The sequence below is a fragment of the Myotis myotis genome, unplaced genomic scaffold, assembly GCF_014108235.1.
Source record: "Myotis myotis isolate mMyoMyo1 unplaced genomic scaffold, mMyoMyo1.p scaffold_m19_p_10, whole genome shotgun sequence".
Taxonomy (NCBI): Eukaryota; Metazoa; Chordata; class Mammalia; order Chiroptera; family Vespertilionidae; genus Myotis; species Myotis myotis.
In genome coordinates, this window is record NW_023416314.1 from 516,694 (window position 1) to 528,258 (window position 11,565).

At 49.4% G+C, this 11,565-nt stretch overlaps 2 protein-coding genes and 1 pseudogene across 2 annotated transcripts; 1 reads left to right on the forward strand and 2 right to left on the reverse strand.

The window, feature by feature from the left end:
• Positions 1-48: 48 nt before the first annotated feature.
• On the forward strand, positions 49-2,252 carry RPS25 (ribosomal protein S25). Its single transcript, XM_036324077.1, has 5 exons — positions 49-207; positions 422-517; positions 1,005-1,188; positions 1,769-1,870; positions 2,204-2,252. Exons 1-4 carry the CDS (start codon positions 205-207, stop codon positions 1,861-1,863), a joined length of 378 nt encoding a protein of 125 aa, XP_036179970.1. The 5' UTR covers positions 49-204; the 3' UTR covers positions 1,864-1,870; positions 2,204-2,252.
• Positions 2,217-11,278, reverse strand: CENATAC (centrosomal AT-AC splicing factor). The gene is made up of 11 exons (XM_036324073.1): positions 11,079-11,278; positions 10,787-10,950; positions 10,322-10,420; positions 6,588-6,654; positions 6,464-6,526; positions 6,082-6,146; positions 4,927-5,032; positions 3,781-3,811; positions 2,707-2,796; positions 2,493-2,625; positions 2,217-2,395 (listed from the first exon to the last, which is right to left on the reverse strand). The coding sequence occupies exons 1-11, from the start codon at positions 11,196-11,198 to the stop codon at positions 2,332-2,334; spliced, it is 1,002 nt and encodes a 333-aa protein (XP_036179966.1). The 5' UTR covers positions 11,199-11,278; the 3' UTR covers positions 2,217-2,331.
• LOC118665622 lies at positions 3,424-3,731 on the reverse strand (annotated as a pseudogene).
• Positions 11,279-11,565: the final 287 nt, after the last annotated feature.

The following is an 11,565-nucleotide window of genomic DNA, read 5'->3' on the forward strand; positions in this document are numbered from 1 at the left end:
GAGCCCAGCGGCTCAGCCCGCTTCCGCTTCCGGCTCCACTGAGGGGCGGGGCCTCGGGCGCCCTCCGCGGGCCCCGCCCCTTGCCCCTTGCCCCGGAAGCGCTCGCCGGCGGGGACGGCTTCTGCGCCTGGTGGGGAGCGGCGCTTCCTCTCGGGCCGACATCTTGGCGAGGCAGCAGCGCATCCCTGCTCTCCGAGTCCCGCGATGGTGAGTCCGGCGCTGCGGCCCGGACGCCGGCGGCGCTGTGTCCGCGCGGTGGAGGCTCCGCGGGAGGGACCCCTGGGACTGCGGTCTGCAGCCTGGGGCGGGCGGCCCCGCTCACCACGTGCTCCGCTGGGGACCGGGCCGGGCCGGATCGGGTGCGGTAGTGGGGGTCTGGGCCGCGCTAGGAGCCGGCGGTATCCCCATTTTTTTTCAACAGCCGCCCAAGGACGACAAGAAGAAGAAAGATGCTGGAAAGTCGGCCAAGAAAGACAAGGACCCCGTGAACAAGTCGGGGGGCAAGGCCAAAAAGAAGGTAGGAGTGAGCCCTCTTATGAGTAAGGGAAACAGGCGCCCGTCCCAGACGGCTTTTAGCATTGTGGGGTGCAGTCAGACTGCTAGAGCTGAGGCGCCTGCCGCCGTCCTCGCTTTTCCTCATTTGAAGAACGGGGTGTGGTGCATGCTACTTGGAAATTCAACAAATGTGCTTAAAGACATTTGTTCTGGTGCCTCGCGTGTAACATTCTGAAGAGTCCGGTGGGACTCAACCTATACCCCAAAGTCTAATTTATGTGATGCCATTAAAGGTTACCAGGGTCTCTTTTACCTTATATCCTGGCTAATTATTTGAATCTTAACTTTGTAGAGTTTCTGCATATTGTGAATTTCCAGGCCCAGGAACCTCAGTCCTGTCACCCTCTCAGCCCTGCCAATACAGAGGCTTCTGACGGGGTTGTCTGGGAAAGCGAGGGGGATTCTATCAGGAGCACTTACCCTTCCTTCCTTTTTGTTTTTGTGAGCAGAAGTGGTCCAAAGGCAAAGTTCGGGACAAGCTCAATAACCTGGTCTTGTTTGACAAAGCCACATACGACAAGCTCTGTAAGGAGGTTCCCAACTACAAGCTCATAACCCCAGCTGTGGTCTCTGAGAGGCTGAAGATTCGGGGCTCCTTGGCCAGGGCAGCCCTTCAGGAGCTCCTTAGTAAAGGTGAGAGGGGAATATTGCACTGGAGTGGTTTTGCACATTATTTTTAAAATACATTTTTATTGATTTGAGAGAAGGAGAGAGAGAAACGTCAATGATGAGAATCACTGATGGGCTGCCTCCTGCACACCCCACACTAGGGATGGAGCCCACAACCCAGGTAGGTGCCCTGACCGGAATTAAAACGTGACCTCCTGGTTTATAGGTCGATGTTCAACCACAGCAGCTGGGTAGCGCAGTAAATTGTCATGACCATGTTAGCCACCTTAAATCTTTCAACTGGAATTTGTAAAAAAAAAAAAAAGGGGGGGGGGGCTTAGGCTAACCAGTGATGGTAATATGATTCTGACATGTCATTTTTGTGCTCTGGCCCTCGAGGCAGTTTGGTGGCACTATGTGTAGTGCCTAATATGGAAGTAGTGCTGTGAGGGTGGCCATCTTGAGCAGATGGTGGGTCCCTAATTAGGTTATCACCCAGAATGTAGGCATGTCTGTTACTAAATTCATGCTCAAATTCAGCAATTCTGTTTTAGGAAGGGGTATAACAGCACTGCTATATGAAAGTCTTGTTCTTTCTCCTTAGGACTTATTAAACTAGTCTCAAAGCACAGAGCTCAAGTGATTTACACCAGAAACACCAAAGGTGGGGACGCCCCGGCTGCTGGAGAAGATGCATGAACAACAGGTGAGCAAGAATCCAGGGGCTCACGGTACAGGAAGTACGTGTCCTCTTTATAAGGCTGTATAGACCAGGTGTGGGCAAACTTTTTGACTAGGGCCACAATGGGTTCTTAAACTGGACCGGAGGGCTGGAACAAAAGCATGGATGGAGTGTTTGTGTGAACTAATATAAATTCAAAGTAAACATTATTACATAAAAGGGTACGGTCTTTTTTTTTTTTTTTTTTTAGTTTTATTCATTGCAAACGGGCCGGATCTGGCCCACGGGCCGTAGTTTGCCTACGGCTGCTGTAGACTGATGCTTTTTAATTTTTTTTTTTTTTTTTTTTTTTTACAGATCTCATCGGCTGTACGTTTTGAAAAATAAACCTTTATTAAATCAGTAAGTGGGTATGTCTTTTTCCTAAGTGAGGCAGTCACAAAAGGTAGTAGCAGGGCTGGACTTGCTGACGTGGCTTCTAAGCCTTATGAAACCATTTTCTTTGACTGCTGTTTGTTCCTTGTTGCAGCTTCAGTTTTGAATTGGTGCCTGAAAGGAAATGAAGGGTTAACAGGGCAAAAGGATGACATTTCCAAAGGGGGTCTGGTGGTGGTGATGGGTTGGGGTCCTGACCCTGGACCCATACCTGGATTGCCAGCGTCGTCCATTGTTCCAGACCCGGCCAAAAGAGGGCAGCCAACCTGCACTGGTGCTGGAGGTGTGGTCAAAGTTGGCCCCAACTCTGTCTGGAGGGAGTTTCTTCAATTTCTGTTTTTCCTCTACAATGATAAGTACATGATTTTATTTGAGTAGGAAGATTTAAAGAGCCCCCACTGCCATTCTTGAGTTAGATTGCTCACTTTCTTTAAGAAATTCTTCATAGGAAGGTCCTATTTGTTGGTTCCCAGAGCTGTGTTCCTCATCTTGGGCCATCCAGGGCGGTGTGGCACCTGGAAAAGACCAGTTAGTTACTTTGAGAATGACCTGTGCTGCATGTACCAACAGTTCCTTTTGTTGTTGTTGAGGCATATTGTTTTCAATTTGGGGCTACTATGACCATTTGTGTATAAGCCTTTCTTTACTCTTGGAATGGCTGGATCATAACGTATGTTTAAGGAATTACTTGACTGTTTTCCAAAGTGGCTGTGCCATTTTACATTGCACCAGCAATGAGTAAGTTCTTCCAGTACATGCCCAGTCTTTCATGTAGCCATTCTGAAGAACATCTTTTTATATGCCTTTACTGAGTTTTGAGTTCTAGATATCTTCAGGATCCAAGCCCTTCAGCAGATGGTTTTCTTTTTCTTTTCATTCCGATCCTGACCCCCTAACCCTTTGGAAATCATCAGCTTGTTCTATGTGGGTCTGCTTCTGTCTTGTTTTTTTTCAGGTTCCACATATAAATGAGATTGTATGGTCTTTGTCATTTTCTGACTTACTTCACTCAGCATTATATTCTCTAGGTCCAAATGGCAAGTTTTCGGTTTTTTTTATTGCTGCTACACGTCACATCTTTCTCCCTTTACTGATGGAGAGCTAGATGGCAGTTAGTCCTTTATCTTAATCAGCTTTATTTCTCCTGGCGGACCGTTTCTGGTGCAATACCAGGCTGATGCATGGAGTGGAGGGAGCAAGTTCCCATTCCATCTCCCTGCTCCAAAAGTCCATCTGATATATTGTCCTCAGATAAAGGGTGCATCTCTATTAACTGGTCCGCAGTAGGTACTATGCCCTGGCAGGGTAGCTCAGTTGGTTAGGTTGCGGATTCCATCCCGGCTGGGGCACATAAAAGAACCAACAAATGAACGCGTAAGGAACAAATTGATGTTTCTCAAGAAAAACACAGTTATTACACTTGATCTTAGCCAGAAGGCCAAGAAGCCACTCAACTTTGCTTTTTTTAAAAATTACCTCTTACAGTTCGAGAAACTTACCTGAGTGGATGTTACCAAGTCCTGGTGTGTCCTGTAGTTGGAAGTGGAAAAAAAAAAACACCCTAGATATAGAAAGCCGAGAGATAATAGGATACTCACAGCTAGAGACAGGGCAAGCTTGGTAGGAGGTGGGTGGAACCAGTGCCACAATGCTAATTCTGTGCCCTGTTGATGCTAATTCCTAAGAGCACAGTAAACCGTTGCAAGTCCAGTCCACAAGAGACTCATGGTCTTCATAGAGAAGATGTGCCTGCTATATGCCAGGTAAACAAAACCCTTTTCTCACAACATACACGTTGTTGGGAAAGAGAATAAGCACAAGTTACATTCACAGGCTTTTACATGATACTACGTCCATTTATAAGAGATGATTTCAGGTAAGCCTTCCAGGAAGTGTGACATTTGAGCTAAAACCTGGAGGTAACTAGGTGATGAGGAAAAGAAAGGCTGTTTAAGGCAACAGCAACTGCATGTGCACAAAAGGAAGAGCACAGTACAGCTGGAGTAAAGACTAAAGACAGGCCTGGCTGGTGTGGCTCAGAGGTTGAGCATTGACCAGGTCACTGGGTTGATTCCCAGTCAGGGCACATGCTTGGGTTGTGGGCTCCATCCCCAGTATGGGGTGTGCAGGAGGCAGCTGATCCATGATTCTCTCTCATCATTGATGTTTCTATCTCTGTCCCTCTCCCTTCCTCTCTGAAATTAGAAAAAAAGACAAGACAGCAGGTGATGCGATGATTTTTTGTGTGTCGGAAACAGGAATGCTGGGGGGAGGGCTAGGAACTATTTCAGGAGACCAATGTACTGAGGTCAAATGGACATACTTGATAGGATTGGAAGATGGAGGGGAGAGGATCTGCATCTAAGCCTATTGGAAATGCAGGAGGGGGTTAATTACAGATGCCTGTGGGACACCTGGGAAGGTAATAAACTGGACCAGTGGCTTCTCCAAATGATATAAGTTGGGTGTTGGTACTCCTAAGTGGTGGTGGGGACAACAGGTGTGGATGGAGGGTGAGAAACACTACTAGAAAACAATGCGGCAAGAAAACCCTGCAGTGCAGTCTGGGTAGGAAACCTGGGAGAGAGGGGTGTCTTGGGAGCTGAGGGGCATCTGTGCTTTCCTGGCTTGCTTGTCCATTGTACCTGATGACCAATGAATGTCAGAGGTTGTCCTGTCTCCATCCAGTCAAGTTCTGGGGCAGGGGGCAGGTCCGAGTATGAGGGCCACTGTGAGGTGGAGGTTATTTGACTGAAAAAGACAAACAGGAGCCAGGCTGGCAAACGAGATCCTTGATCATGAGGACAGCAAAGATGCAATTTGTTCCCATATCCCAGCCAGAAGTTACAGAATGCTGCCCTAGCTGGTTTGGCTCGATGATAGAGCATCAACTTGTGGGCTGAAGGGTCCCCCAGGTTTGATCCCAATCAAGGGCACATGCCCAGGTTGTGGGCTTGATCCACAGAAGGGATCGTGCAGGAGGCAACCAATCACCGATTCTCTCATCATTGATGTTTCTACCTCTTTCTCCCTCTCCCTCTCCGAAATCAATAGTCCTATATAATAAAAGAGAAACATGCAAATTAGCCATCCCTTTGCTACACACAAGCCATGCCCACCAGCCAATTGGAGCGATATGCAAATTAACCCAACAACTATGGCGGCGGCCATGGAGCTGGAGGCTTGGGTTGTCCCAGGTGACCGAAGGAGGAAGCCAAGCTTCCTGCCTGCCCCGGCCTCTGCTGAAGGAGTGGCTGGTGGTCTGGGTTGCAGGGAGCGGGGCGGGCGCCAGGCAGCCGGGTTCCCACTCCATAGCCGCTTGCTCATTCACTTATTCATTCACTCATTCACTTATTTATTCACTCACTCAGCAAACACTCCCAGGTCCCTGGCACCAGGCCAGGCACTTAAGGTAAAACAGGATAAGACAGAGCTATGTCCTCAAGATGTTAGTGATTCAGTAGGGTGAAGCAGGCACATGAACAAGGCAGTTGTATGCACAGACGCACTGTACTGGGTTCAGTGAGGGCTGTAACTAACTCCAACTTTGTTCTCTTGATAAAAATGGGGCCTCAGGAGCCAGGCCACCCCAAGCCTGTAGGCCTGTGCCTAGGCCCGGAGCAGCCGAGGTCCCAGAACATGACAGAGGGTGCAGGTTGGGCTGAGGGATCTGCCCCCCATCTCCCCCCCCCCCCCCCCGCACGAATTTCATGCACTGGGCTACTAGTACGTATATATATAAAAGTTATATAGAGTCTCTAACAGGTCAAACTCTCAACAAGATTCCCCTCCAGTCTTACCTGGTTGTCCCTTTCCAGCTTCCAGGTGCCGAAGAGCCCTCTTCTGGGTCTGGCACTGCCTGAGACTGAGTTTGATTCAGGAAAAATAAATGTGTCTAGGATGCTTAAGAGTCTACCTAGGCCATGCTCCCACCCTCCAGCAGGAAACAAATTGGCATATGGAGGGTACTGCCCATCTTGCAAACTCCCCCTCCGTCTCCCAGCCCTGCCCACATCTCCACTGATAAGGCCTGCCCCCTAGTGGACAGGTAAGGGAATTCAACCAGAGCAGGTGAAGCATGGAGTCCATGAGTTTTAGAGCTGATAGGTGAAATGCTGGACCTGGGAGAACCAGGAATCAGTGGATGTGGATACTGCTCTGGCTTCTCCATGGGAAACAAACCTCTAAGATGGACCGAACCACCTCCTGCCGGCTGTGCTCCACCTCTCGAATATGAGCTGCCATCTGTGGGAGAAAGGTTGCTTAGATGGGTACAAGACCATGGGGCTGGGTCCCTTTAACTTACCTCTTTGATCACCTCGTCCTCTTTTTCCTCATAGGAATCCAAACCTTTTACCATGGATTTCTTGAATCTAAAAGGAAAAAGAGCAAGTCAGCCCAGAACCTCAGGCCCTGCCAATTGTGAAACAATCCTCAGTAGATAATGTTTTCTTTAAATTTTTAGTAATTTCAAACTCACAGAAAGAAAATAGTACAATGAACACCTGTGCACTTCTCATCCAGACTCACTGTTAACATTTTTTCATACTGGCTCCACTTCTCTTTTATACACACATTTTTTTGCCAAAGCAAAAATGGATTTTAGACATCATGAGACAACTCTACATACTTCAGCATTCATCTCCTGAGGGCATCTATGGAACCATGAAACCATTACCACATTCATGAAAATCAATTACTCTTTGATATTCAAATTATCCCATATGTGGCTATTGAGACCCTCTTCAAACCAGCTCTTGTCCTCTGGACCACTCCATGGCTCACCTGTACTTTCCCTGCTCCAGCCTGAAATCAGCTGTTCTCCAATGGGAGCTGGTTTCTTACAGGGAAAGTCGTATTTAGAAACAAAGAGCTGAGTGTTAGTCAAGTTCTTACTGCTCCACAGGTGTCAGCTCTTTCAGAGGGCAGAGCTCCGATTTCCTTAAATAAAAATTCATACTGATACCTCCCAACCAAATCCCTCCATCCTACTGGTCTCTTCCTGCTGCCATACTGAAATCCCCACTCCCAACAACATCAATGGACAGTTAACTACTGAACAACATGGGGGTTAGGGCACCAACTCCTGCACAGTTGAAATCCAGGTATGACTACAGTTGGGCCTCAGCATACGCACTCGCAACTGGGGAACTGGCTCTTGAACATGGGTTTGACCTGCGCTGGTCCACTGAAAACGTGTATAAGTGGACCCATGCAGTCTAAACCCATGTTCAAGGGTAAACTGTATTTAAAGTTACTTTATCCTACAACACACACACAAAAGTATCAGAACACCAATATTACTATTAACAGTAAAACTACTAAGCACAGCTCAAGATTTCTTTTCAGTTCTTTAGTCCTTAGAAAATATACTTCTAAGATGTACAGTCAGAAAGTTGTGTACAAAAGTTATTTGAGCCCTAGTCGGTTTGTTTCAGTGGATAGTCCCACCTGTGGACTGAAGGGTCCCAGGTTCGATTCCGAGCAAGGGCATATGCCCAGGTTGTGGCTCAATCCTCAGTAGAGGGTGTGCAGGAGGAGCCAATCAATGATTCTCATCATTAATGTTTCTATCTCTCCCTCTCCCTTTCTCTCTGAAATCAATAAAAATATGTATTTTTTTTAAAGTTACTTGAATTCTTATTCTTTTGTGATTGTTATCAATTTGATTTATAATTAGGGAAATTTGTCTTTGCAATCAACTTTAGGATCTGTTTTCTAACTGGAAAAAAAAATTTTAAATCCTCACCCAAGTATATTTTTTCCATTGATTTCTAGAGTGGAAGGGAGGGAGGAGGGAGACAAAAACATCAACGTGAGAGAGACACATTAACAGGCTGCCCCCCCTCCCCACCCCCCCCCCCGCAACATATCCCACTGGGGCTCAGGAACATGCAACCAAGGTACGTGCCCTTGACCAAAAATCGAACCTGTGACTTTTTGGTGTGCGGGCCAACGCTCTAACCACTGAGAAAACAGGCCAGGGCTCTAAATGAAATTTTAATTTGCGGGGGAACAGCTCTCCCATGGGGCCCTAGCAGCCCTGCATGTAGCCGCACAGGCAAAGCCTTGAACTGCAGTTTGTCAGCCTTGACTGAATGCCTGTGTGATCCCAGAACACAAGAGTTCAGGAGGCCTGGAAGGCACTGAGGCCATCTCCAGCCTCTCTTCCCTGGGAGGCTGCCATGAGAGTTTCTCACCAACCCCCAGGTTCCGATGAGGTTCTGATGAGGTCCAGGCTTTCTGCCCTGCCCTCTCAGAGCAGAGCTGCAACCTGAGAGCCATGCAGCTGCAGCTTCAGCGGACACCTGGCTCCCAGCCACTCCCCACATTCATGCCGAGGTCCCCCAGCCCTTTCTGTTTCAGCGTGGTCCTTTCTGGCAAGCTGGACAAGGACCTGGGAGGCTGGCACTTTGGGCTTACTCCCTTTGCTCTCTATGTAAGTAATAAACTGTCTAAACCTAAAAGTGGCTCATTTTATCATTACTGGTCAGTCAGGCTCGGCCTTGTCTAGTCTTATGTGTGGTCTTAAAATGTTTAAGATTAGCCCTGGCTGGTGTGGTACAGTGTTTGGAGCATCAGCCCATATGCACTGGAGTTGCAGGTTGTATTCCCAGTCAAGGGCATGTGTCTGGGTTGGGGGTTCATGCCCTGCCCTCTGGTGGAGCACGTGCGGGAGGCAACAGTTGATATGCCATCCATGTTTCTCTCTCTCCCTCCCACCCTCTTTGAAAAGCAATGCAAAAAATATCAAGTGAGGATTAACAACAAAATTTATACAGTTAAAAGTCAAAACTATCCTCCTATATAATAAAAGCCCAGCTACTGAATGGCAGAATGACCAGTTGACCAGTTGCTATGATGCACTGACCACCAGGGGGCAGGTGCTTAATGCAGGGGCTGCCCCCTGGAGGTCGGTGTGCTCCCACAGTGCCCAATCCCTGCAGGCCATGCCCCTCACCAGTGCATGAATCCTGTGCACCAGGCCTCTAGTATTTAAATAAATTCCAAGAGTCTGTCCTCATAATTCTCAATCATAAACTTTTCTGCTTAACTATCCTTCAAAAACCCTATGTGGCTGGGTAATGAAACGTGAGTGCTTTTTGGCCTCAGATTCCCATCGCCTAGTTTGAACCACAGGAGTGAAAGCAGGTAGTGGGATTTAAGCATTTCTTTTTTTTTTTAAGTGTTGGGTCTTTATTTTATTGATTTATTTATTTAATATATATTTTTAATTGACTTCAGAGAGGAAGGGAGAGGGAGAGAGAGAGAAACATCAATGATTAGAGAGAATCATTGATTGGCTATCTCCTGCACATCCCCTACTGGGGATCCTGCCCAAAACCTGGGCATGTGCCCTTGACTGGAATTGAACCCAGGACCCTTCAGGCGGATGCTCTATCCACAGAGCCAAACCAGCTAGGGTGGATTTAAGCATTTCTGATCATTCCCTCATTATCCTCCACACTGAGTAGAAAGGAATAATAGATACCAAGAGATATCATGAGTTTTTCTGTAAGGGCTCCATATCCATAATCTCAATATGGTCCCAATACAAGTGGTGTGGTGTGGCTGCCTGTGACCTTTCCTGGAGGCAGCCAGCACTCACACTCCCTCTGGGCTGACCAGTTTCCCGCACCTCCGTTTCTAAGGGTCCCCCAGAGGCTGAGAGAGTCTAAAACTATTAAGAGTGGGTACTGGGTCTGAAATCAATAAGGAAATATATATATAAAAAAAAAAGAGTGGGTACTGGGTGGGCACTTGTATTCACTGTGCCACACTTAAGTAATTGATTAGAGTCAACCTTTACTACCTATTGTTCTCTATTTGCTAAATCCCATCCCCAACTAGATTATACACCTCTCAAAGACGTGTCTTATTTCTTTTGTGTCCAATATAGTACCTAGAGTAATGAGTCCTTTGAAGACAACAGACACACATTCTTTACTAAACTGTCCTACTAAGAGGAAGCTCTAGTACTTGGCACAGACCCAGAGAATTCACATTCTGCCACTTCATCCTTCATAAGCAGCGACTTACTGTGCATACTCTTGAGGGGAGATGAGAAACTTCTCTTTCATCTGAAACTCAGCCTTGTTCTCCCACCAGAATCGGTTTGTTGCTTTCTTATGCTCTGGGCTGGGAATAGAGAATATGGATAATCTCAATGATAGATTATAGACTATTGCTCAGATATTAGCCAGGCGCTAGGTAAGTAATGCCAGCTGACATCTGGCAAGGCTGGCAGGGAAATAGTCACATCTTCTAGATGTCCGGTCTCCGTCCTCAAATAACAATGCGAGAACCTGAGGAGGTGAGTGATGGGGGGTGACTTCGAGCTGGCGCCCTGCTGGCTTTCCCAGCGAGACCGCCCACACCGCTGGGACCCTGCAGCCCTAGCCTAGGGGAGGCTACCTCTAAGGGTGGCCATCCATCCCCCGGGTCGGATCCTCCTCCCACGTGTGCAGGCGGACAGGCCCGCGGAGGCCCCCGGCCGGTCCTCACCTGGCCAGGTGCTCCAGCAGCCCCCCGTGCAGCACCGTCAGGCTCCCGTGGCTGAGGTGTGTGCGCACCTCACAGCCGCAGCACAGGCACCAGCAGCGCCGCTCGTGCTCGGGCACGTACCGCTCCACCTGCGCCGAGCGGACGGCCTTGCGGGCGGCCTCCACCTGCGGGAGAGGCGGGATGACCGGAGGAGGCCAAGTGGGAGCCCGAGTGGGGCCCCCGAGCGAGACGCCCCCAATCCCATCGGGTCCTCACTGGTCTGCCCGCCCGTCCCCAAGCCGCCCGCCCGCACCTGGGGCAGAAGCCGGTCCAAAGCCGCCTGCAGCTGCCGCCGGTGCTTGCGGCTGTAGACGTGCCCGCGGCCGCAGAAGAAGGTCTGGCGGCACAGGGGGCAGCGCTGCGCGGGCGCCATCGGCCCGGGGCGTGGGAAAGCGATGCGCTGCGGGTCCTACGCAACCCGTGACCCCTCACCCCTGGGGGCGGGGCGGGCCCGTCTGCGACTGCGCGGCCCCTCCCCCCGGCTCCCCTCCGCTCATGCGCTGTGGGCCGTCAATATCCCCTGGTGACGCGCAGCCCGGAAGCCGCCAGAAAAAGGAGCCACAAAAGGCCGGGAAAGGGGATGGCGTGCAGGTGCGGGGAGGAGCTCGCCAGCAGGCGGCACTGCGGGCCGAAACCACACACACGTCGGGGTGTTGACACCCCTATTGGGCGACGCAGCAGACCTGACCTAGTAACGCAGGGTGCTCACGTGGGTCCAGCGCTCGCCCGAACTGCCTCAG

Coding starts and splice junctions, on each gene's coding strand:
- RPS25 (XM_036324077.1), top strand. Junction 518..1,004: donor GGGGCAAGGCCAAAAAGAAG/GTAGGAGTGAGC, acceptor TTTTGTGAGCAG/AAGTGGTCCAAAGGCAAAGT. Junction 1,189..1,768: donor TCAGGAGCTCCTTAGTAAAG/GTGAGAGGGGAA, acceptor CTTTCTCCTTAG/GACTTATTAAACTAGTCTCA.
- CENATAC (XM_036324073.1), bottom strand. CDS start 11,198: ATGGCGCCCGCGCAGCGCTGCCCCCTGTGCCGCCAGACCTTCTTCTGC. Junction 10,421..10,786: donor CTGCTGGAGCACCTGGCCAG/GTGAGGACCGGC, acceptor CTCTATTCCCAG/CCCAGAGCATAAGAAAGCAA. Junction 5,033..6,081: donor AGCTGGAAAGGGACAACCAG/GTAAGACTGGAG, acceptor TGTCTTTTTCAG/TCAAATAACCTCCACCTCAC.